The 27,077-nt window shown below is 38.7% G+C and overlaps 2 protein-coding genes across 3 annotated transcripts in view; one reads left to right on the forward strand and one right to left on the reverse strand.

The window, feature by feature from the left end:
* gab3 (GRB2 associated binding protein 3) overlaps positions 1 to 4,992 on the reverse strand; it is a 33,667-nt gene extending 28,675 nt beyond the window's left edge. Inside the window, exon 1 of the mRNA XM_079815678.1 lies at positions 4,893 to 4,992. Within this exon, the coding sequence (XP_079671804.1) occupies positions 4,893 to 4,964 (72 nt within the window). The 5' untranslated portion in view covers positions 4,965 to 4,992. The remainder of the gene's footprint in view (positions 1 to 4,892) is intronic.
* A 141-nt stretch (positions 4,993 to 5,133) lies between these two features.
* Positions 5,134 to 27,077, forward strand: part of smarca1 (SNF2 related chromatin remodeling ATPase 1) — a 66,412-nt gene continuing 44,468 nt past the window's right edge. The window contains exons 1-12 of one of the 2 annotated variants that reach the window (XM_079815677.1): positions 5,134 to 5,480; positions 8,371 to 8,454; positions 9,595 to 9,761; positions 9,889 to 9,989; positions 14,212 to 14,312; positions 14,618 to 14,797; positions 15,162 to 15,317; positions 15,501 to 15,632; positions 17,362 to 17,430; positions 17,533 to 17,642; positions 21,138 to 21,364; positions 21,469 to 21,590. In XM_079815677.1, the coding sequence (XP_079671803.1) occupies positions 5,433 to 5,480; positions 8,371 to 8,454; positions 9,595 to 9,761; positions 9,889 to 9,989; positions 14,212 to 14,312; positions 14,618 to 14,797; positions 15,162 to 15,317; positions 15,501 to 15,632; positions 17,362 to 17,430; positions 17,533 to 17,642; positions 21,138 to 21,364; positions 21,469 to 21,590 (1,497 nt within the window). In that variant the 5' untranslated portion in view covers positions 5,134 to 5,432. Of the gene's footprint in view, positions 5,481 to 6,987; positions 7,181 to 8,370; positions 8,455 to 9,594; positions 9,762 to 9,888; positions 9,990 to 14,211; positions 14,313 to 14,617; positions 14,798 to 15,161; positions 15,318 to 15,500; positions 15,633 to 17,361; positions 17,431 to 17,532; positions 17,643 to 21,137; positions 21,365 to 21,468; positions 21,591 to 27,077 lie in introns of those variants that run through there. The other variant, XM_079815676.1, reaches the window with a different exon arrangement.

Genomic DNA, 27,077 nt, shown 5'->3' on the forward strand with positions numbered 1-27,077 from the left:
AAACCACATACATTATCCTTCCCGTGCATCTGAACAGTTTTCTACAGAATTTGTCACCGAGACCACACATAGTTCTGGGCATGCTCAGAGTAGCACAGTCAGAGCATGGCCTTGATTTACCTCTGTCTCAAACAAAGACCTTCTCTCTATTCTTTCTTTTGGAATGGTTATATTTTCTTCCCCTTATGCATGCGTGTTTTAGTCAAAGAGAGGAACTAGAGCTACGTTTTCCCAGAACCCTTCACAAAAGGGAAGTCTGAAACTGACCAAAACATTTGTCTCGAACAAGCAAACACCAACAAACTCACTTTTGTATGTTTTTGTGTATGTTTATGTACATTAAGGAAAAGCAAATTGAGTCTGTATGAGTTTGTTTACATGTGTTTGGAGCATGTTTTTGAGGTTTGGCCTGTGTAGTTCCTCTTAGATGGAGATGCAAATGTCAATCTAAACTAATGTTTAACAATGTGTTTTGTTCCCTCCCTAAGGTCAACAACAAAAAGTAAATATCCACAGGTCTTTTCCCACAATGCATTGCACAAACAAGTGATCGTAGTCTTGATAAAGTCTTTGCATTTGTGTATAGGCTAATACATAAAAGTAACATATTCAGTGACTCTTTTTACAGATACCATTGTTATACCAGTAGGGGAGAGTGGGGTAAGGTGAGTCAATGGATAAGTTGACCTACCCCCCCTTTATCTTGGCAACTGTACACTTTTTTGTCATGTGACCATATATTTTGGAACCACTCAACATTTCTGCCAGACTGTGAAAATGAGAAGCACATGGGAGGAGTGGAAGGCACCCATTTCCTTTAAAAACTGTTTTTGGATTGTCAAAGTAACATTTTTGCACTCACAAAGCACCACGACTATGAACCACGACTAGAATATGACTTTCATTTCGCGGCTTTGATAAGGCACTTTCACATGCACTTGTTCGTTTCTCACGGTTCGGTCATCCAGGAAATGCACACTTTAGCCCCATTTTGACCACTACGCCAAGACCTAAAGCACAATCAATGTAGAATTCAACAGCTTAGATACAGCACGTCTTCCTCTGCTTGTCAGGTCAGAACGCCGGCGCTACGTCATATTCTTGCGCATACGTCGTGGTGCTTTGTGAGTTCACGTCAAAGGCCCAGGCGGAAGAAAATAACTTGTTGAATAAAGTCGTTATTTAGATTTTTTTTTTGGCGCACAAAAACTATTCTCGTTGCTTCATAAAGTTATTGTAGAACCACTGTAGTGAGATGGACTTTTTAACGACGTCTTTAGTACCTTTTATGGGTCTTGTGAGTGCAAAAAACATTGCTGCCAATGGAGGCCTTTCTGAGCCATCGGATTTCAACAAAAATATCTTCATTTGTGTACCGAAGATGAACGGAGGTCTTACAGGTGTCGAACGACATGAGGGTAAGTAATTAATGCCAGAATTTTCATTTTTGGGTGAACTAACCCTTTAAGAACGCATATTGAGAAATAGCCAATATCTTTCTATGGCATAAACAGTAAGAGTAATACTCACTGAATTAGTCACTTGATTGAACGATTCGGTCAAAAACACAATTAATTCAACAAGGAAACACCATCTGCTGTGTGTTACATGGAGACACTCAGCAGTTGGCTTTTCTGCTGATTTGTTGGGAACTATTTATGCTGACGGAGCAAATTAACTGGACAAAGTAACTGGAAATATTGTGTCCAATATGTCAGTTACTCATATTAACTTCGTATTTATTGAAATGTGGTCTAAAAGCATATCACGAGCAATCATGCAGTGCATATATATGAAAGTAGCCTATATAATAATTTACTACTATATATATATATATATATATATATATATATATATATATATATATATATATATATATATATATATATATATACATATATCATAAATAGTATTTTATTGTTTAACAGTATGAAGGTGAAATGTTATTTCTTAGTTTCTAAAGGTGATTATTATTTCTCAATTAATGTGTATAAAGTTGTGTATGAACTAGTCTAGTGGAAGTGTCCTGCACACTGCGAATGATATACTTGTTTTAAACTCTATTTTTAACTTTTTTCTAATTATCATGCAGTATGAATCATTTTAATTGAGAGATGACATGGAATATTTGTAAAATAAAATAGAAAAATAGAAAATAGAAATAGAAACCTGTCACAGCACCTTAAACACACTTTCCCTTATGTTTTTTTACCCATTATATATTAACCTAAAATCTTGAAAAAAGTTCACAGACATATTATTTGTTGACTAACAAGTTGGCTTGTTCATCTTTAAAACAGTATTTTCTAATATATGTGCATGCACTTCTCAAATTCACAGAAGGTAAAGAACAACAAAAGAAAAATGAAAGACAGAGGCTGGGAAAAGGCAAGAAAGAAAGATCACACTGGTAGCACACACAACAAAAACTTATGAAGCCACAAAACCAGAGAAAGAGAGAGAGCGGGAGAGAGAAAGAAAGAAAGAAAGAAAGAAAGAAAGAAAGAGCGAGTGAGCGAGCGAGAGAGTGCGTTTGTTTGCTCTTCATGCAGTGCCTTGAACTATTTACTATGACACACACATAAGAAATAGACAGACACAGACTAAAGGCACACTTGTTTACACATGTGCACATGTCCACCCGGTTACACCTCCTAATAGCAGTCAAGCCACTTTTGCTTGTGTGGTCTCTGACAGCACAGCTCATTTCTGAATGCAGGGTCACTCTCAACTGCCTGGCACTCTACACTTCCCATGTTTTGCAACACACCCAAATTTCACAGAAACAGAACGAAAGAGAGCGTGTTTTTGGTGTCAGGCTGACACTTTGAACACTCGTCTTATGACTGGAGGTCCTCCCTGCCCTTCCTCTTCTCAACCAAACAACTGAGACCTTCACTTTCATGCAGAGGATCTTGAGAGTGTCTAATCAAGTTGTAATTAGACTAAACAGCGTTCTTCTGATTATAAATGAACTTTTGAATATTATTACACACCTGCTTTTGGAAGGCGTGTTTTACAATTGTGAAATATGAACTCACTATTATATTTAGCCAAACTAGCAACAAAGGAATCTTAAAAGATTAGTAAATGGGTAGTTCACATGACATAACAAAGAGCAACGGCACTGCCCTTCTCTTTTCATCTAAAACTACGGCTCTGAAATAATTAGTCAGCATACCACCAGCTCATAACACAGGAATATTTAAGTAAACTACAAAACAGTTGGTTAATAAAACAAGTGAAAAAAGGTGAACAACTTAAAGGAAACGGTGACCAGTCACAGCACCTAAATTGACAATTTCGACCAAAAATCTTTAACCTAAAAGTTCATTTGTTATTTACACAACTATACTTGAACAACACTGTGATCTGTCTGAATGATTAAACACATACATTTAAGGTCAGTTCACGACAAGTACAATAACTATAGCTATGAAGTTTTACGAGAATAGGCACTATTCTACTAGTCTACAGCACAGCTAAGGCTAGTTCACACACTATAACAACAACTAGTGTTAACTACACACCAAGGGATGACAATGTTTTGTTTATTAAAAGTGTGCTCTGCAGTTATGTCATCTGGTCATGTGGATTCTGATTGGTTGCAAATGTTTTTTTTATAATTCATCAGTTGAAAAAAACAACAAAAACAAGTGATTCCAAAGTGATATCATTCCCCTGTGTTGTTATTGTTATCGCTGTGGTGTGGACTTTCCTGTTCTCATAGAACTTGAATGCTTTATATCGTCATTGGATTGAACAGGCCTTTATAATGACAACAACACCGAGGAATAATATCACTGGAATCACATTCAGAATGCACCCGACATTAAAGAGCTTAAGGGTTTAATAGAACATAGGAACAACACTTATAATAAAACGTTATTGTCGTTTGTGTGGATGCTAAGCTAGTCATTGTTATAGGTATCATTATAGTTTACACTGTTAATAGTGATTACCTTGACATACCACTCTTTCCTATTTACAACAAAACTTAGGTCAACAAATGACATACACAGTAAAAAGAGAACAGTTAGGCTGTTTCAGTTTTAAACTGTTCCAATTTTACTTTAACAGTTCCTGTTTTACTTGAATGTTAGATTTTGGGGCAAGGAAAACATCACAACAACACAATTACAGGCTCAAAAAAGTAGCATTTGCTGAGACACTGTAGCTTCTAGTCTGACAGATGAAACACGGTGAAACACTTGACAATTAAGCACAGTAAAAACAGATAGCAGAATACACACTAAAAAGAAATGAGGAAGGAAGATTAAACACGGGAACAGCACAGGACAACAAACTGCACTTTGCATTTATGCAATTGACAAATAACAAAGTGACTGCAGTTACATGACAAAGCATAATGAATTGTCACAGGATTGGAGATGCATTCAATGACAGAGTAACATTGGTTGCACAGGTAAACTGCTTTGTCACAAAGCACAGCGCTGAATTTCACACAGGCAAGAATGCAAAGCAGCACAGCCACGTGCAAGAAGGCACACAAATGCTGCACAAACAAACACAGCTGAGAATTAGCATGTGTAAAGCATCACATAACAACGATCAAAAGTCCACAGGCAACAGAAATTAAAATGCAGCCAAGCAGAGCCTTCGGCACAGCACAGTTAAATAGTAAGACACTGACAGTGATGGAAAGCAGCAGGGAGAGCATAAGTGTAAGCAATACTGTTACAAGGCGTGATGCACATAGTCTTAAAATGCAATTAAACTCAAACCATGCAGCACATAGAAACACAGCAAAGAGATCATGTGTTATAAAAACACAGAGAACATGAACTGACAGTGGATCATTATACTGCAGTACCCGCTTCTAATGCTGAATACATCACACTCATGCTCAGACACACAGGACTTTTACTCACAAATCTCTTTAGCTTCTTCTCCGGAGGGGATTTTATGAGCCATCCTGTGCACACCACATCATCTGCGCTCATTGCTGCTGCGTCTGTGTGCGTGTGTGTCCGTTGGTGATTGCAGACTGAGAGGAAAGCAGTGAGAATCCTGTGTTCAACCCCCCCCCCACCCCAAACACAGAGAGGAGGAACTCGCAGCATCGACCAGGGACAGAGTGAGACAGAAAGAACTAGAGAGAGAGAGAGAGAGGAGGAACAAACAGAGGGTGGGAGGAGAGAGTGTGTGTTTTTATATTTGTATGTGATCTGTGAGAGGACATGTATGTACAAGCAAACCGTCTCTGTGTGTATTCTAGGTGTGGAGGAAGAAAAGATGTTCCTCCCTCCAGCACATGACCTTGTGTGTGTGTGTGTGTGTGTGTGTGTGTGTGTCTATGTGTAAAAACCCAAGGTCAGTTTGGAAAATGCTGTGGGGAATTTTCACTGGTTAACTAGGCCATCTGTTGTTGGAGCCTCCGAGAAAGAAAGAGAGAAAGAGGGAGACAGAAAATGAAAAAGGAATTCCTTCAAACTTTTGTTCATTTGAACAATTCTTTGGTACGTATATCACCATAAGCTGGCAATTTTTTTTTCAGGTTGAAACACCAATATTCTCAGTAGTAGGAAATACTGTGGTATCTGTCTGCCACCTAGTGACCAATATACATCAAAATAGTCTATTGGCTTAAAAAAACATAATTATTACTGCCACCTTTTATTCTTATATAGTAAAATATTAATTGTAAATAGTACATAGTAAAATATGTATTGAGATGTATGTCTCTAATATGTACCATTTACAGGTACTAATATGTACCATTTAGGAACTAATATGTAAACTTTACGCACTAATAGGTTTCTTTAAGTTACTATTTTGCACCCTTTAAAGGTAAGTAAAGTAAAAAAGTGTACCTTTTGAGAGTGAGAGGATCATTATTGCAGTGATTATTATGTTTCTAGCATGTTATATGTTTGGCAGCAGTTATCCTAACGCTAATTGTTGGAGTGTGTAGCTTTTCGTTTCTTAAACAACCATGCAGAAAGACACACCATGGCCATATTCCAGGATGACAATGTCAAGATCCATCAGGCTCAAATTGTGAAAGAATGGTTGGGAGGGAGCATGACGAATCATTTTCACATTTTTACAGAGTGCTTGACTCTTACATTGTCAATACAATACAAGATCTTGACCAAAAATATATGCACCTCTCTTGATAGAAATGACATCACAACATTTATTTCCATCAAGAGGTGCACCAATTTTGGTCCAGATCTTGTATTGACAATGCAAGAGTCCAGCACTCTGTAAAGTCTCCTCCAGCACATTCCAAAGACTTTAAATTAATTTAAGGTCTAGACTCAGAGGTGCCAATTCATGTGTGCAAAATGATTCTTCATGCTCCCTACCCACACCAATCTTTCACAATTTGAGCCTGATGAATCTTGACATTGTCATCCTGGAATATGGCCATGTGTCTTGCTATATGATTGTTTAAGAAATGAAAAGCTACACACACCCTCAATTAGGGTTAGAAGAACTGTTGCCAAACATATAACATGATAGAAACATATAATAATCACTGCAATAATGACCCAGTGATTCCAGTCATAGACTCTTAAGCATTTTCCTATTTAAGGTTATATTTAATATTTTTTGGGGGGAATTCAACTGAAACCACTAAGGCCTAAGTCTTAGGGTCAGGTTGACCTACAGACATTATAATAATTATTAATTTCAACAATTGTACATGGAACCTACGACAATTCCAAAACATACAAAAATGTGTCGTCTCCGTTTAAAAAAAAAATATTTCAGAAATCTGGTCACCTTATGTTATATCAGGCATTTAGTTTAAACTGACACATTACTTAAAAAAATATGATACATTTGATCTTTCTACCTGCTTTGCGTGTCGGTGTATTGTGAGTTGTACAATATTTAACAATTTCGTGCAGCTGGTTAGTGTTTGACAGTTACCCATTTTCGAGCCTTTGATAATATCGCGAGATCTAATGTAGAGCTCTGAAAGGGGTAAGGGATCACTCTAGTCTCGCGATTTTTAGTATGAAGCTCTGAAAGGGGCGTGTGCGCGCGCCGTGACTGTACGGTCCTGTCATGACGCATATGCCAAAATTATGCTTTATAACTTACTGTCTGGGCACCAATAACTCATGAAAAGCTTCGTACATTGACCAACATGTCGGACGAAGAGCTACCGTCTACTTCTCGGGAGGCGCACGCGGAGGCGGAAGAGGTAAAGAGAAAGAGAGAAGTACATATGTTTGCAGACGGACATGAAAAACAGGATGCAGAAGTTTACAGTTCATCTGCGTTTGGGGGGAACGGAACATGGCGGGAAGGCGGAGTTCAGTTCACATCTGCAGGGCTTTAGATGTTTTACTCTGTGCTTAAGAGCATGTTTTATGTGGCTTTTGACAGATTTGCATGCGTTCCGTCTGCGGTCGGAGCAGAGTTGCGCCACTCATGAAGCCGCAGACGGAACGCATGCAAATCTGTCTGATTCACATCAACAACTACATGCAGACGCTGCCCGCGTAAATAAACACTCACACACCCACTGTTACCGTGAGCTGAAATGACTCTAATGTCATGCTGGCTTTATTTGAGCTCAGATAAGCGTGTGTCTGTGGGAGGATCGATCTTTTGTTACTATACGCAGTTCAAGGCTGGGGTCCAACTTTTAGTTGTCAAAAAGAGTCGTTCAATGAGAGATTTGAACATTATGTATTACATGGCTTTGGTCACACGTCACTCTATTTTTCAAGTTGCTGCGTTTACATAAAAGTGTCTAATGTAGCAGGCTATTTATTTGTATTGTTATTTATTGTGATACTATAGTAATTATTATGATGTAAGACTGTAACACATCCCCTATAAATGTTACAATGGTAAAATATTCTTCTAAATAAAATTGGACGCATTTTAGATGAAAGCAAACAACAATCAAAGAAAAACAATAGTGTGTAAATTGAATAAAAAGACGGGCTGACACTTTTTGTAAATGTATTTATATGTATATATCCAAGTACGTTTTTAAAGATACATGTAACAACCCTACAACAAATACTTCAGTAAAACTGCAATCCTTTTCTATACACGTGTTGGCATCTATTCAGTGAAGTCTGTGAAGCTTAATGTCAAGATGATCCTTCGCACTAAGTGATAATATTTGCTTGAATTATTAGCATTTACAGATAAGGATATACCGTAAAAAGTCAAATGTGTCAAACGCATCTGTAACAGCACTTGGCAGGGCAAATCACATTAAACTTTATGCTTGAGTTCGTTTGAAGTGCTTAACTGGTTAATTATCCAGCCAAATCTCACTTTGTGACTTTAGCTATTTTTTTCAGCCTCTTTTGCCCATATAAATATGTCTGCATGTATTTGTATCAGTTATGTGTCTTTGATGTATGTTTCTAGGAGGACCCACCATTTCTCCTCGACCCTCCTCCTAAAGCAGCTGTGAAGGAGAGCCTGGTTGACCCTGAATATGAGGAAAAAAGAGTTGAGTGTTCATTACACTTTTAATGTACACTATTAATGATGTATAGTGTACTGCCAGCCAGCAGTTTTTTTTTAAATACATTGAGCTATTATTCAGTGGTGACCACAGGTGAGAATGGGGTTTGTAGTACCAACCCTTTAGTGTAGGGACACACCAAACCGACGCAGCGATGCCACAGAACTAGCGCTGAAGAAAGCCGACTGTATTGTCGCCTCGCGTTGCCTGCGCCTGGGCAAAAAAGCTGCATTTGAACACACCCAGAGAACTACAGCCAAATGTCAACTAGTATATGCGCGTTCTTCACTTGCGTGTAAATGAGACAACTGTCTATTTCTGCAGATATATTCGTCATTCAAAAAGGGAAACCGACGCTGCAGATATACACACTGTAACAAAGCAGCGCATGCTTACCATTTTGAATCTATCATGCTGATTACTTACTTTATTTCACTTGGCTCATGTTATTATTAAAATATTCACTCAGTAACAGGTAAGATGACGTAAAATTATAACAGCCTTCCGTCTGTACCGTCTTTACTTCTTTGCGTGCTGTTTTGCTATTATTCTCGTGCACTGACTCATTTATTAAACTGAACAGCCAGTCAGAGTTCTCTCTCTCCCCGCCGGCCAGACCCCCCCAAAAAAACTGACGCCGTCCGACTAGAGCAAATAAAACTATGTCGGCGGACGCTCAAAAACGACCCGACATTGACGGACAGCCTATCGTCGGCTTGGTGTGTCCCGAGCTTAAGACTAACCAGAGGTGAAGGTAAGACCAACCAGATGAAGGCAATAAGTAGACAAGATATTACACAAACACTGATTTCAGACATGCTTGATGTCTTTGTACCAAATACTGCATGAGAATTTCAGTATTTTTCAGGTTTCGGACACAGCTTAGAATTTGATTCTTAATTGATGAAATAAAAATCATGTAAAATCAATCAGTCAATTTTAAAATGTTAGATACATTAAATGTAGAAAAAAATAGTTGTTTTCGCCCCTGCTGACCAACAGGGTAGTTTTTTTATTTTTATTTGACCAAACTTTGTAAAGTTAAAATAGTTTTTACTGAGTTTGAAGTAGGAATTTGCAGTTCTTAATTTACTCACAAATCTTTGTTTCTCACCTGAATACAGAAAACGGACCGTGCAAACAGATTTGAGTTCCTGCTGAAGCAGACTGAACTGTTCGCTCATTTCATTCAGCCTGCCAGTCAGAAATCCCCCACCTCACCTTTGAAGGTAAAGATGGGGAGACCCCGAATTAAACAGGATGAGAAACAGAACCTGCTGTCTGTAGGAGAGTAAGTCAGACTCACTCACACATACAAAGACATGCATGCTCACACATTCACATGCATGAGATTAGCGGCCAAAAAGTCGTCATGGTGATTTGGTTTGATTTATTTCTTGCCCATGATTGTGTTTCAGTAACCGCCATCGTCGAACAGAGCAGGAGGAGGATGAGGAACTCTTATCTGAGAGCAGGAAGGCAGCTAATGTTCTTGTTCGTTTTGAGGAGTCACCCTCATGTATGAAACAATATTTTTATGAACAGTCAGTTTGTGTCTGTTTATGTACAATTACTTAATATCTGCCTGTTCCTATCATATGACTTCTGAAGACTTAAAGGGTTAGTTCACCCAAAAATGAAAATTCTGTCATTAATTACTCACCCTCATGTCGTTCGACACCTGTAAGACCTCCGTTCATCTTCGGAACACAAATGAAGATATTTTTGTTGAAAGCTGATGGCTGAGAAAGGCCTCAGATAGGCCTCCATTGGCATTCAGTACATTTACACTCCCAAGACCCATAAAAGGCACTTAAAATGTCGTTACAAAGTCCATCTCACCACAGTGACTCTACAATAATTTTACGATGCGACGACAATAGTTTTTGTGCGCAAAAAAAATCGAAATAACGACTTTATTCAACCTCCTCTTGTCTTCTGTGTGTGCCTCAACGACGCATGCGTGAGAATATGACATAGCGCCGGGGTTCGGGAATCCATGAAATGCACACTTTAACCCCATATTGAGAACTACGCCGAGACCTAAAGCACGATCAATGTAGAATTCAACAGCTTAGATACGCGCGTCTTCCTCTGCTTGTAAACAAATCGCTTCTGGGTCATGTGTTCGAACGCCGGATCTGAGCATATTCTCGCACATGCGTCGTGGAGGCACACACGGAAGACAAGAACAAGTTGGATAAAGGTGTTATTTTGATTTTTTTTGCGCACAAAAACTATTGTCGTCGCATCGTAAAATTATTGTAGAGTCACTGTGGTGAGATGGACTTGGTAACCACGTTTTAAGTGCCTTTTATGGGTCTTAGGAGTGTCAATGTACTGAATGCCAACGGAGGCCTATCTGAAGCCTTTCTCAGCCATCAGCTTTCAACAAAAATATCTTCATTTGTGTTCCGAAGATGAACGGAGGTCTTACGGGTGTCGAACGACATGAGGGTGAGTAATTAATGACAGAATTTTCATTTTTGGGTGAACTAACCCTTTAAGAGATACTGTATGGCGCTTTTCCACTGCATGGTACGGCTCACTTTTGGGTGGTTTTCCACTGTGTACAGGACTAGTACCTGGTACTTTTTTTAGTACCACCTCGGTTGAGGTTCCAAGCAAGCCACACCGATACTGAATGTGACGTGGAACCACTGCAGATCATTGATTGGTCAGAGAGAATAGTCGCTACCAGCGTGAATTTGATTTGCGACATGAGACACCAAACCCACTAGATTTAAATAGTCAGCAACAGCCACCGCAGTATCATTTCGTGTTTACAATGATGTCACGGCAGTAGAGGCGGCGCAACTATAACAATAAGTCTATATTTGAAGTGGTACTAAACTGCAGTGAAAAATCAAACAAGTAAAGCAAGCCAAGGCGTGACATGCCTAGCCAAGTCGTACCGTGCATTGGAAAAGGTGAAATGGACTACTTTTATGGTACTTTTTTATGGCATTTTTTTTTTCTTTTTGGATCTTGACAGTTCATGGTTACTATACATGGTCTTTGTATTACACTATAAAGATTGTTTAAAAAAATATATAATTTTTAGGGCTGGGCAAATTAACGCGTTAACGCGGGTGATTCATTTTTTCAGTTTAACGCATTAAAAATATTTAACGAAATTAACGCAGCGTCCGTTTTTATATACATTTTTGCCCAGCATTACATTATATGATCACGCTCTTATTCATGTAAATGCTTTTAAACCATATAAGCGTGTGACAAGACACAAGAGAACGCGCTGTCCTGTCTGTGTGTGTGTGTGTGTGGGATACACACACACATTCACCGTACAGACAGACTCGCGCCAGTCTCGTGGCACGTGCACAGATCGAGTTCTCTTTTGCTCTTGAACAAACAATAACAACAACACAGATAATTTTGCCAAAACGCCAGTTCTGTCGAGTATTCTCACATTAGGAGTCTTAAATTAGTCAAATAACGTCTTAAATGAACTTAAAGAGTTGTGAGGAAATGAGATGCGCGCGGGACAGCGTCAAGTTCGGCAGCGGCCGTTCTTAAAGTGACAGGAGCACCGAAGATGGCTGTCGTTAATGTTCATCATAGAGCAACGGGTACAGAGGAAAGTGTAGCTTTAATGATGATTAATCTATATTTCATTTATTATTTATGCAGTTAAGAAAGGTGTTTGATAACTATTACATTTCTGTATATGTCTAACTGGGAAGGCCATGGTTAAATATAACATTTATTATAATGGGTTGTTTTAAGTTCACTTAAATTAAAAGTAGTTTTTTTAAAGCCTAATAAATGTTGAAATTGGTAGCTTTCAGTGATACTGTAATGTAATGTCATTGATGTTTCATAGAGACTTTAGTATCAGTGATACTGATACAAATATTTAAAATATGCTGTCTTTAAATAGTTTTTACATTAAAGGGTTAGTTCACCCAAAAATGAAAATTCTGGCATTAATTACTTACCCTCATGTCGTTCGACACCCGTATGACCTCCGTTCGTCTTCGGAACACAAATGAAGATATTTTAGTTGAAATCTGATGGCTCTGAAAGGCCTCCATTGGCACAATGCATGGTTCACTCTCAAGACCCTTAAAAGGTACTAAAGACGTTGTTACAAAGTCCATCTCACTACAGTGGTTCTACAATAACTTTATCAATCGGCGAGAATAGTTTTTGTGCGCAAAAAACCCCTAAATAACGACTTATATAGTGATGACGATTTCAAAACACGGCCTCATGAAGCTTCGAAGCGTTATGAATCAGTGAGTCGAATGAGCAGTTTGGATCGCCAAATTTCAGCAGTTTGGCGGTTTGACACGCGATCCGAATCATGATTCGACTCACTGATTCATAACGCTTCGAAGCTTCATGAGGCCGTGTTTTGAAATCGTCATCACTATATAAGTCGTTATTTAGGGTTTTTTTGCGCACAAAAACTATTCTCGCCGTTTCATAAAGTTATTTTAGAACCACTGTAGTGAGATGGACTTTGTAACGACGTCTTTAGTACCTTTTAAGGGTCTTGAGAGTGAACCGTGCATTGTGCCAATGGAGGCCTTTCAGAGCCATCAGATTTCAACAAAAATATCTTCATTTGTGTTCTGAAGATGAACAGAGGTCTTACAGGTGTCGAACGACATGAGGGTAAGTAATTAATGACACAATTTTCATTTTTGGGTGAACTAACCCTTTAATTTGGAGAGTAACTGAAATTAATACAATATCAAAATATTAAAAACTCCAAAAATATATAAAAAAAACCTTGCGATTAATCGCGATTAATTACAGAAAAAGATGCGATTAATTAGTAAAAAAAATTTAAACGATTCCCAGCACTAATCATTTTGTATTCCACAGAAAATATAACAGTATACATTTTTGGAACCACTTGAGGATGAGTAAATTATTTTAAAGCAGCGGTTCTCAACCATGGGGCCTGGGCCCACTAGGGGACCTCTGCAAACTTCCAAGGGGACCTCAAGATTTCTTGAGTGATTTAAAATAAGAGGAAACAAACATTAAAATAAGATAAATATAGGTAAATCTTATTTTTATTCATGCCCTCAACAACTGGATTCATTAGGACACTTTTTTTTTTAGAAAACCTGGGTAAATGAGATATTGTCATTGCAAAAGCGCCATTTATAGACCTGGAAAAGTCATGCGAATTAGAACAACCTTATAACTATGTTAATTATTTTTCTAGTTATGCCAAGCTCTAAAATATCAGGTAGAAATTGTAAGTAAAAAATATTTGAACAAATTAAGTAAATCATGACAAATTGGAAAAGTCTTGGCCTTCACATATTATTGTAAACAATGGGGGGTTTGGTTGAGAACCACTGCTTTAAAGGTGAAGTGCATAATTTCTGCACTACTAACAGCCCTAATGGAGTTGCAAAAACAATGATTGTTTTCAATCACAAAAAAGCACACAGGCCATGCATCATCATTATTTTTCTGTCTTTGTCTTCTTTGCGCTTCTGTGTGTTTGAAAACAATTATTTTTGCAATTTGCTAAATTACACATGGCACCTTTAATAACACACTAGGTGACAACAAATCAACACAAACTGTAATAACATGCTGTCAAGAAAAACAGCACCAGTTATATAATGTGCAACATTGAAGCACCTCTTCTAGTACTTCCAGTTTTTCAATGATTTATTATACTGTTGCTCATTCACCTGTGATCAAATGAAATTTTAATCAAATGATTATTAATGTTTTTCATTTATTGACAGATGTTAAGAATGGAACTTTGAGAGATTATCAGATCAGAGGCCTGAACTGGATGATATCTCTGTATGAGAACGGCATTAATGGCATCCTGGCTGATGAGATGGTAAAAACCCCAATGTATCACTCTCTAATATTTTACAATAAAGGTCAACACAGCAACAGTAGAAGTACAGCATGTTCATAGTGACAGGTCTACTTAAAAGCAACTATATGATTTAGTAGTTGAATGCCTACATTTTCAGGAATAGTCTAAATATATACGTCATTGTGGAACCACACAGACTCATGACAATGAAAACATGACTCCGGCATCTTTTCAGAGGCTTCAGTGAAACTAATTTTTCTGGGTCTGTCTTGTTGATGTCATGGACTGTGACTCATTGGATTTGTGTGTTCTGATTGGTTCAGGGTCTAGGTAAGACCCTGCAGACAATCGCGTTGCTAGGCTACCTGAAGCACTACAGGAACATCCCCGGCCCCCACATGGTCCTAGTGCCCAAATCTACCCTGCATAACTGGATGAATGAATTCAAGCGCTGGGTGCCCACCCTGAAGGCCGTCTGTCTCATTGGGAATAAAGATGAAAGAGTAAGGCTGCTCATGTCCTTCTGTTTTCCTCTCACTTTCCTTCCTTATGTTCCCTTTCTACCCACTTTCATCTTACAAGCACAGCCTTCAAAATGCTTGTGCAGTAATGAATCAGTCTTAATTAGTATGTGTGTGTGTTTTAGGCGCTGTTCATACGTGACTTAATGATGCCTGGTGAATGGGATGTGTTTGTGTGTGTGTGTCCTTCAGTTTTTCTCTCACTTTTCTTCCTTCTATTTCCTCTCTATCCAATTTCATCCTAGTAGCAGGTCCTTGAAAATGCTTGTGTAATAATGAATCAGTCTTAATTGGTGTGTGTGTTTGTGTGTGTGTGTGTGTGTGTGTGTGTGTGTGTGTGCTTTAGGCAGCGTTCATACGTGATGTGATGATGCCTGGAGAATGGGACGTGTGCGTGACATCATACGAGATGGTGATTCGGGAGAAATCTGTCTTTAAGAAGTTCAACTGGCGTTATCTGGTTATCGACGAGGCCCATCGCATCAAAAACGAGAAATCAAAGGTATTTCAACACAGATGAACAACTGATGAGACCCAATTAATGCAAGAGTTACTAAAAAGCAGAAGATGTCTCATAAAACTTCTGAGATGATTTAACGATCTCATACAGAGGAAAATACTTCACAGAATCTTTCCTCTTTTTCTCCTTTTTGCTGTCTCTTTCTCTTATAACTCCGGCTCTCAGTTGTCAGAAATTGTGCGTGAGTTTAAGACGACCAATCGTCTGTTGTTGACTGGTACCCCACTACAGAATAATCTACATGAGCTCTGGTCGCTTTTGAACTTTCTGCTGCCTGATGTGTTCAACTCTGCCAGTGTGAGTCATACTTTTTTAAATATTGCATCCTGTTTTATCTCCTCCCACACGTTATGGTGCTGTGTCTGTCACAGTTGTGTTGAACTGTGTTTGTGCATATGTGTTGTGTTTAGAGAAGTCTATAGTTTATAACAAGTTTATAACCAAATCAGGACTAAGATTAGGAAAAATTATCTTCAAATGGTTTTTAATTAAATGTAATTAATTTTTTTTAATAAATGAACGGGTCATGACATGGATTTTTTTTGTTATTTTAAAATGTTCCTTGAGGTTCTAGTATAATTTTAGTAAAGTTTTTTGCACACACAAAAAAACAAATATATATACAGAAAAACAATTGTTTTAACCCTCATTCTGAAATGATCAGTTTTTAAAGGACGGCTCCTTTAAGGCTTGCCAGTAAGCGGCCACTGTTATGATTGGCTAACATCATTGCTTAGTAAACAGTATCAATGCCCGTTTGCTATTGTACAGTTTAAAACGCATTATCCGTATAAAACCGTCATTTACAGACCAAGCATTATGAAATCATTTACTTACATTTTGTGATGCAACTGCTATCAGATACAATACTTCATCTTCCAACAAAAGTTTCTTTGCAAACATTTTTTTTTAACGAAATGCTCCAAACAAACATATAATCCTCAGAAGCAATCCTGTACGCCATTAAAATGAACCATCCCACTTGTTCCTTCTGAAGCCTGTACAATGACTCAAACTAGCTGTTTAAACCGGACGTTAATGTTCTTTGACTCTTCTATTTGTCCTGTTGTCAACAGACTCCAGCACGTGGAGTATGTCAGAAACTGAACGCACATCTGTGTACTGTATCCAGTGTAGACAGCGGCAGTGAATATAATGGGTTCTATTTGCTTTTGATACGCTCACATCCAGTGTCAGAAAATGTCAACCGTTGCACGCCAGTGGGTGGTGCCTATGGTGCGATGAATTTAACTATTCATCGATGTCTTGCTCTGAAGACAATCATATGCAAATTGATTTGCATGTGTGATGTCACAGATCCCACAATAATAAAAGCTTTATAATGAGGACAAGTTATGAAACTTGCAGGATGTTTTATTGGTACAAAGACCCCCTTATATGTCAAAAGATCAATGCAAATTTGACATGATCCCTTTAATACTTTTATTTAGCAAGTATGCATTAAATTAAAAGTAATCAGTTAAGACATTTATAATGTTACAAAAAATTATATTTCAAATAAATGCTGTTCTTTTGAACTTTCTATTCATCAAATAATCCTGAAAACAATGTATCGTTATCTCGGTTTCCACAAAAATATTAAGCACCACCACCGTTTTCAACTGAAAATAATAAAAGTTTCTTGAGCACCAAATCAGCATATTAGAGTGATTTCTGAATGATCATGTGACACTGAAGACCATTTCAAACCTTTGAATAGTCTAAAAGGCACAATGTTGATCATAACTCAATTTTGACAACATATAGTTACTGCGTTGTACTGTTACATGGCAGACATTTCACAAAAGAATATCAAAACCTGAAGTCACCTAGGTTAAGGGAAGCAGCCAACAGGCTAAACATACTAAATAATGACTTAATGAAACCTAAAAAAGCAGAAATATTTCTGTAAATATTAGGTTTAGGGATATAGGCTAAAAATATAATTAGCTTAGCATAAAAAATACCTAGGCAAGAAGCCACTTGAATGTAACCACCATGACAACATATGTCTCTATAATTTTAGGATTTTGATTCTTGGTTCGACACAAATAACTGTCTGGGTGACCAGAAGCTGGTTGAAAGACTTCATGCAGTGAGTCTAACTCTCTCTCTTTTGAATATATTTTTAGTATTGTCCAGCATTGAAATAGTTTTTGTTGATGAGACACTTAAGCGATTGAATGTTTGTTTTCAGGTTCTGCGTCCATTCCTGCTGCGTCGTATTAAAGCGGAGGTGGAGAAGAATCTTCCTCCCAAGAAAGAGGTGAAGATTTACCTGGGGCTCAGTAAAATGCAGAGAGAATGGTAAGCTCACACACAACTTCCTTAAAAAATAAAACAGGATTTGAAGGGAAGAGACATAAATTGATCATTGGTTCACATTATAGCATTTGACCACATTAAAAGTCAAGTTTAAATTTACCCAAGACGCATTGATCGATCATATCACTGAAGCAACATTCAGAGGTTAGTAGGGACAGATTCTGACTTCATCTGATGAAACTATGTAAGTATTAAGAGGTTGTGCTACAAATTATTTATCACTTTGATGGATTGAGTTGTACATTTTTGCTTAATTTTTTTTCCATTAGTGAAATATTGAGACATTAATCTTTAATGTGACATTGATATCACCAGAACTTGTGTGGTAAAACACATTTTAGTTTTACCAAGTGCTATGTTGAGGCTTTGTTATTTTATACATTCTGGTCACCTGATCAATATCACACAAATTACAGAGCTAGACTAGGAATCTCTTATTTCTCTCCCCAAAACGTCTCTTCATTTTCACGTGGGCGCTTTAAATCTTGCCATATGGTTTGATAAACACTTTGGGTGATTATTTATAGTGTCGTGTGTGCTGGGTATTGGTGAAATGAAAATATACTGTAAATAAACACTATTGCTCATCACCCAGATTTTTGATTCCTAACTCTCATCAGTGGGTTGTCTTAAAGGTCCCATGGCATGGCATTTTTCTATTATTTTATAATGTTTCCTGAGGTGTACTTATATTGTTAGTATGATTTTTACATCATAAAATATCATAATTTAGAAATAAAAGGCATTTTTTCTATACTGCTGTTTGCCCTGTGGCTGAAGGCCCTGTTACAAGAGGCGTGTCTGCTGTGAGACTTCAGTAAAAACGCCCACTGTTGTGATTGGCTGACATCTTTGCATTTGATATGAGCGGAGGGGGCGTGGTTTAACGAGGTCTACGAGGCACGAGCAGGCACGAGCTGCTGCCAGAGAGACGGATGGACCTGAGTTCACTTCACATCAGTTCTGTCAGTCTCAGTTCAGTGAACTGTTTTAGTTACAGCATATACTCCAGGTTATTAGTCTATTTCTAGTCGGAGGGGCTGTCACTCATGTCAGAAAGTTAGTAGCTTTAGTAAATTATGGATCAGCGCTGACTGGAGACGCGAACCGTTTAGAACGATTCAGTCCGATTTGGTGAACTGATTCGGTTCACTAAAAAGAACCGGTTCAAAAGAAAGATCGTTCGCGAACCGGACATCACTAATGTACCAGAGACTGAGCTCAGCGATTGCTAACAAAGTTATTTATAGTAACTACTGAGTTATGAGAGCGCTGTCAGTCAGCGCGAGTTTATTGTGTTTGTATTTGAGAGTTCTGAATAAACACGAGTCCCAGTCACGCAGAGTCCGTCTTCATCATTATTACCAACTTTGTAACACATGCAAAGTACCATTACAGCTGTCGAGATGAACGAGTTATGAGTAAGTGTTGATAATACCATTATTTTTAGATGTTCCTATCATATGGAAAGCGTCAGTGACGCGCATTGAGTACACAGCGCAAACAAAGACACAACAGCAGTAATCGAATGTAATCCAGTTTATTGTGGGAATAGCTGGCTAGCCTAGCCCAGATACCCTCACGCTGAAGGCCAATTTATACTTCTGCGTCGAGTGCACGCAGAGGGTACGGCGTACCCTACGCATAGACGCGTTGGATACGCCGTACCCTACGCTGTAGCCTGACGCGCACCTCTCCAAAAATGTAACAACGCGTCAATTCTACGCGGACCGCAAGCGCTGTGATTGGTCTGCCAGAACCCTTCCCTCAGGTCAATAAATAAATAAAAAATCTGCGATAGGAGTGTGTGTGTGTGTCCAGAAATTGGATGATAGTTCGTTACGTCTGCTATAACACACTATTTTGCAGTCCAGCGATTCTTTATGGTAGTAAATAAATACATAGATCCGCTGAATATAGTTTATTTATTTTCTCATTAAAACCAAAGATGTTAATCAGTAATTGTATATCAAGAACAGGGACACATTAGGGTATATTTCGTGAATGAAGTCTCCGCAACAACAATCGCTTGCTGAGCCACCGCTGCTGAAAACAGCGGCCACGAGCTCCGCATGGTTTCACAAATGCATTCCAGCGCCAGATCGCCTTATTTAGCTTTACTAATCAACTAGAGATGCTTAATTTGTATTAGATACAACAACTCAAGCAGCAAGAAAAGCCGCTCTCTCACTGCTGCTGATATTCCGACATGAATGCACAGATTCTACACATCAAGCTGCTTCTTCTTCGGCTGTTGTCTTGATTACACCAACATGCCCGAGGACACTGCCTTCTAGCGTCTGCATGTGGAATTGCACATTGACGCAGACAACAGCGCAGAAGTATAAATGCTCACGACGGCGTCGGCTACGCGCGTAGCCTACGGCGTACACTACGGCGTACACTACGGCGTACACTCGACGCAGAAGTATAAATGGGCCTTTACCCCCTTCTGCTTAATCTCGTGCCGCGTAAGGCGCCTCCGCTGTGGGCCAGATGCAGTACTGGGGGTCGGGGATGTTGGAGGCCGACCGGACAGTGCAGCCCGAGCCTCGGCGTGTGTAAGGTTTATCTCTAAAGATGTAACGACTGTATGCACATTGTAGAACCGATAGACGCGACGAGGACGTACAAAAACACTGACTCACAAGATAGAAAACATGAAAACACCGTTCTGTCGGGAGAGAGAGAAGCCGCAGCGTGTGCACAAATAGTAAATAATTAGCTAACCATCAGAAATCACTGATCACAGATCAGAAGGAACTGAAAAAAGACTTCTGTTTTCATTTGTACATCCAAACACTGAGAAACTGCCAGCATTCACTCGTTCACAAGCAATGATGCAATGATCTGTCGAGCGTTTGCATGGGCGTGCCAGATTCTCTGGGCGGAGGAAAGGGAGGAAACCGTTCCTGCTTGGACGTCAAACCAGGAGACTTCAGGATTGGCTCGTCTGACCTGTCATTTTCTCAAAGGCAGAGAGAGACAGCCAGAATTCGGGTTTACACCGATCAACATTTCTATCCACTTGGGGACAATATTCAGGCTAGGGGAACTCATATTAATGTTGAAAAACCTCATAAAATGAAAATTTCATGCCATGGGACCTTTAAGAACTTTAGCAGTCTTTCTTTAGAAAGCCCTGTATATAAAAATTGTTTAGTGATGTAACTTCTCAAAGAGGGTTAACTGTTATATGCCAGCATATTGAAATCCTCTCTGAGAAGTCCCATCTGTTTATGTAACATTGCTAAAAATATATTTTAAGAAATAAGAAAAACATCTTGATAAACTCACTATTAATCAACCAATTTTGTCAGCTGTTGGACTAGTCGTCCATCCTGCTCCATTGGTATTATAGAGTAGTACTTGGCAATAAACTACTAAACAAGGTCTAGATGTGAACACCTTGAAAAATAATGAGAAGTTATCATTATGTTGGAATAAAAAAAAAATGTGTTTCCTTGATGTAACCAGGTACACACGTATCCTGATGAAGGATATTGACATCCTGAACTCTGCCGGAAAGATGGATAAGATGCGGCTTTTGAATATTCTTATGCAGCTGCGGAAATGCTGCAACCATCCGTACCTGTTTGACGGAGCGGAGCCTGGTCCCCCATACACTACAGACACACACCTTGTCATCAACAGTGGCAAGATGGTTGCGCTGGATAAGCTTCTGCCTAAAGTGCAAGAGCAAGGTGAGGAGTTTTAAATTTTGATGCGATTTTTATTCTTTTAATCGTAATTCATATGAATTGTTTAATGTTTTTGTGCATTTAATCCTGGATATGTGTGTGTGCAGGATCCAGAGTGTTAATTTTCAGCCAGATGACACGTGTGTTGGATATTCTAGAAGATTATTGCATGTGGAGAGGGTTCGAGTACTGCAGATTGGATGGCAATACACCTCATGAGGCCAGAGAGGTACAATCTCACGCATAACCACACTAGGGCTGTGCAATTAATCGCAATCAAGATTTGAGCACATGCGATTTCTAAACAGCACAGGGCTGCGGTTTTATTTATTTATTTATTTATATTTTAAATCAGAATACTATAGGCCTCTTGCGATTGGTCGATTCAATCGACTGCGTCGACGCTGTTAATTAGTCGACCTCAATATTTTTAGTCGACTGGCTAAATTGGGTACGATATGATATTGTATTAGTACTGGTACTTTAAAAATGACAGCACTTTAATAAGAGCAGTATTTCTTAATTTGCGTCGATGTGTGACAGCAGGAGTGAGGACGTGTGTGTGAGCTCTGCTTCCACCGTTCACTAAACAATGGAAGCAGAACAGTCAAATATATATACGCAGCTCAAGAAAAAGCTTGCGCGCGCTGCCGGACTCTGGCCTGAAGCGCGTGCACACGCTTTTCACTCAGACAGATCGCGACGCCAGTTTCGCGGATTATTGGGTTTGAATGGTAAAAAATATGTAAAAATGCATGTCCTGGCGAGTATTCGGGTAAACGCAGTTGGATATGTCTTTAGTGAACGTATACAGAGTTGAATGAGAAATCGGGTGTTACAATTATTTTGGTCCGTGCAGTTCTTAAAGGGCCGGATCTAATATTCTGTGTGAAGCAGGGCAGGGCAGGAACCTGGCAGGAACATGCCGGCCAAGTGAGTTTTTAGGGTTTTTTTAACCCTAAAACAATGAATAGTAAGTTCTGTCATATTATTCAATTACTTTTACAGTTTTTTGCCATGGTATCAATTAGTGTTGTCAAAAATATCGATATTTCGATATGTATCGATACTGAAATATCTGAAACGATACAATATTCCTTTTCTACAGTATCGATACCAGCCGCGCTCTCCTCTCCGACCGACAGTGAGTTGACACGCTCCCACCTCCTCTCATTCAGTCCGGTTAAACCTCTGAACACGGCGAACGCGTGTTCTGCTGGATTTTTCCTCATGACTGCGTGTTAGTGTTGGCGTAACGGGTCTGAATTTCACGCTGGGTTGCACATAACGTTAATTCTACTCATTCCCGCAGATTTCGCGCTCGCATCTGAAGCGCAAACACACATACCGTAATAAAGCCGCCTCAAGGGCAAAAATGAGCTCCTTTTCCCAGCTTTTAAATGGTCAAATACACTCAAAAAATGTCTCAATGTCCATCTTGGTGAGTATTAACGTAAACACAGTCGTAAACCGTTCAGGAAGAATGTGTGACAGGAACAGTGTTAGGGATCAATGCGTGCGTCTGGGCTTAAAGGGACAGCAGTTATTTATTATTCAAACTACAAAAAGGCAAACGGTCACTTACTGCTCTTGACTGATTAACTTGTGTAACTCTAATGGATTCATCTGTATTTCATTTTTTATAATGAAGATTATCCAATGTTATTTTAAATTTGATTACTTTGTTTTTTTAAATTCAGTTTCTTACCTGAATACTGTTAGACCTACCTGAAAAAATAAAGCAATCTATTTCATTTGTATCTTTTTTCTGTTGTATTTAAGGCCCTTTCACACCGGACGCGTAACGAAAAAGCGAAGCGGAAAAAGCAAATATTTCGGGTGCGAATAGTTCGCGTCAAAACCATTCACATCAGCCGCGACGCGAGTTTGTGACGTCTATGACGTTTCAGAGCTCCAATATTCCAAAACATTTGCGGCGACAGCTGAGAAAACACGGACACTTCATCATTCAGTGGAGACAAGCTTTTCATTTTCTTTAAAAGACCGAAAAGAAGATTTTGGGTGCACCCTGTCTTAAAGAACAGAGAGTCTGAAGGGGAGTATGCTAATCTTGTACAGAAGCTAAAACTTTATCATGGCCGGTTCCGCACTTACTTTCAAATGTCCGTGGGACAATTTGAGGAGCTCCTCCAGAGACACACTTCAGGAACCGATCGATCCGGAGCAGCTCTGTTTCCAGCTTTGCTTCCAGTTGAGTCACAATGTAAACATTTAAGTGCCACAGTCGTACTGACGGAAAAACATTCACTTTCTATAGTCGCGGACACAATTAGGTTAGAAAAAAATCAACGTATTGATTATAATATCGTAATCTGTAGCCTATAGTGGGCAAACACTCTGTATCTGTACAGCTGTAAACACAACTACAGCTGTAATCTCGTGATAAATGCGATACCTGGCAAAGGTTCATGTTGATTGAATGGCTAAAGACATCAACTGGACATTTCGTCACCTTTGTTTTCTTGTATGTGATTGGTTTAAGCCTTTTCTATCGCTGCGAGTGTTTAAAAAAATCTACATCGAAACGAAAAAAATAAACGTCGTTTTTTCGCCGCAACACATTCGCATTCAGTGTGGAAGCTCTCATTACACAAACAGCTGATCCAAAAATAAAACCATCGCGCAAATTATTCGCGCGTCAAAATCGCGTCCAGTGTGAAAGGACCTTTATTTGTGCTATTGTTAGTCAGTTGTTTATTTGTTCTTATTTTATTACTGTTTACTCGTCTTTCTAAATTCAATTTGAAATCAAGCTTCCTTGTGCTGTATGTCAGCTATTGCAACACAATTGGTTAGAAAATATTTGTGAGATAATTGTAATGGTAATTGATCAACGTTTATATATGATAAAAACCTTAAAAGCTTTATCATATAAAGTGATCTCTTCAGAGGAAATTTTTAATTGCCTAGACTTTCAATAGATGGACAAAAAAATAAATTATATTAAAAATGTCTATTTGACAGTATATGCAGCATTTTTTCCCCCGTGGTATCGAAAATGGTATCGAATATCGCTACTTTTTTAGGTATCGTATCGAAGTTAGAAATTCCAGTATCGTGACAACACTAGTCTTGACACTCTGCGTTGCGTAATATTCAGTCAGGTATCGATATCTTATTCTTTGCTATAGAGTATTTGATGTTATGTACGAATTATCTTTTAATTAGGGGCCAAGCACCGAAGGTGCGAAGGCACCTATTGAAACCGTTCCCGTTCTTATTATTATTAGGGGCCAAGCACCGAAGGTGCGAAGGCACCTATTGAAACCGTTCCCGTTCTTATTATTAGGGGCCAAGCACCGAAGGTGCGAAGGCACCTATTGAAACCGTTCCCGTTCTTATTATTAGGGGCCAAGCACCGAAGGTGCGAAGGCACCTATTGAAACCGTTCCCGTTCCTATTATTATTATTATTCATCTTCTTCTTCTTCCGCCACGAAGTCTATGGCAGCCCATAGAACCGTATGGTAAAAAGTTATGAAATTTGGCACACTCATAGAGGACAGTCTGAAATGTCACCATAGCAAATTTTGAGTCTCTAACTCAATCCCTCTAGCGCCACCATCAGTCCAAAATTAGACTCATGTTTATGCTAATAACTTTTGAACCATAAGGGCTAGAAACAAAATTCTTTTTTCCTCTGATTCCTTGGCTCAAGCCATTTCGATTGCACCCTATGACGTCATTTTCCGTCATAATAATTTTCCCGCCATTTTTAATTAACCGAAAAACCTACTTTTGCGAACTCGTCCTAGACGGTTCATCCGATTTGCACGAAAATTGAACCAGATCATCTTCAGACCATGCTGACAAAAAATCTTGCAAATCAAGTTGATTCGTCAAATCATTTGCGATAAACGCGCAAACAAATTTTACGTAGCGGTTGCAAAAGCACTCTTAAGGCAATATCTCCGCAACGCTTTATCGTATTCAAACCAAACTTGGTACATGTCATCACAAGCATGACTTGAGGCAACATGCAGTGTTTCGGCGCAGCGCCACCTACTGGTCCGGAGATACAAAAAATGGCTGTTTTTGCTTATAACTTTTGAACCATTTGTCCAAAAATCATAAAAGTGGTCTCGTTAGATTCAGGACGGCATGCCGAGTCGTCTGATATTCAATTTTACCATATCGGCCATTTTGGCTATCGGCCATTTTGAATTATGTGCTAAAATGCTATATTTTACAAATGCATTAGTGTATTGTTACTAAACTCGGTATGTGACTTCCACTCCATGCCCTGAAGGTACTCAAAAAGTTTTGGGGCAGTGCCACCTTGTGGTCAAAAGTTATAACAAACTTGACAAAAATGCTAATAACTTTTGATTTAATTAGCTTAGTATAATGAAACTGGTCATAATACATTCATTGGCTCATGCCGATTCAATTGCACCCTATGACGTCATTTTCGGTCATGATAATTTCCCCGCCATATTTAATTTTCCAAAAAACCTACTTTTGCGAACTCGTCCTAGACGGTTTGTCCGATTTGCACGAAAATTGAACCAGATCATCTTCAGACCATGCTGACAAAAAATCTTGCAAATCAAGTTGATTCGTCAAATCGTTTTTGATAAACGTGCATACAAATTTTACGTAGCGGTTGCAAAAACACTCATAAGGCTATATCTCCACAATGCTTTATCGTGTTCAATCCAAACTTGGTACATGTCATCACAAGCATGACTTGAGGCAACATGCAGTGTTTCGGCGCAGCGTCACCTACTGGTCTGGAGATACAAAAAATGGCTGTTTTTGCTTATAACTTTTGAACTGTTTGTCCAAAAATCATAAAAGTTGTCTCGTTAGATTCAGGACGGTATTCAGAGTTGTCTGATATTCAATTTTACCATATCGGCCATTTTGGCTCTCGGCCATTTTGAATTATGTGCTAAAATACTATATTTTACAAACGCATTAGTCTATCGTTACGCAACTTGGTATGGGTCTTCCGCAACATGCTTTGAAGGTACTCAAAAAGTTTTTAGGGCAGTGCCACCTTGTGGTCAAAGGTTATAACAAAATTTACAAAAATGCTAATAACTTTTGATTAAATTAGCCTAGTTTAATTAAACTGGTCATAATACATTTATTGGCTCATGCCGTGAACATAGATACTAATTTTGCCATATTTGGTCAAACATCCTGTCCTCAATGTTCTTATTTGATCAAAATCTACTTTTTCAAACTCATCCTAGACCGTTTGTCCTATTTCCACCAAAATCGAATCGTATCATCTTCAGACTGTGTCAACAAAAAGTTAGGGATTTTGCATCAATAGATGAAACCGTTTTTGTAAACCGCAGCGACGAATTTGAGGCATGATGCCAAAATGACTCTTGAGGCTGTATCTCTGCAATGCTTTGACATATTGGTATCAAACTTTGCATGTGTCATTGTTCCCTTATTCTGACCACACCATGACAATTTCGTAACTGCGCCACCTATTGGTCAAAAGTGATAAACCATTAACTTATATTATCAGTGACTCTATATATGATATTTCAGCCATTTTGCCTAATTTTCTTAAACTGTATAATTGTTTATTGTTGCAGTTGGTCTGACACTGTCAGACTACAATGCATTTTTCAGCCTTTTGCCTAAAATCATCTTAAAACGTGATTAATTGCTCATTGCTCCAGTTGATCTGCCACTGCCAGCCATTTTGGCATGTCTTGTCTTCTTCTTTGCGC

The sequence above is a fragment of the Gobio gobio genome, assembly GCF_949357685.1.
Source record: "Gobio gobio genome assembly, chromosome: 4".
NCBI classification, from domain to species: Eukaryota; Metazoa; Chordata; class Actinopteri; order Cypriniformes; family Gobionidae; genus Gobio; species Gobio gobio.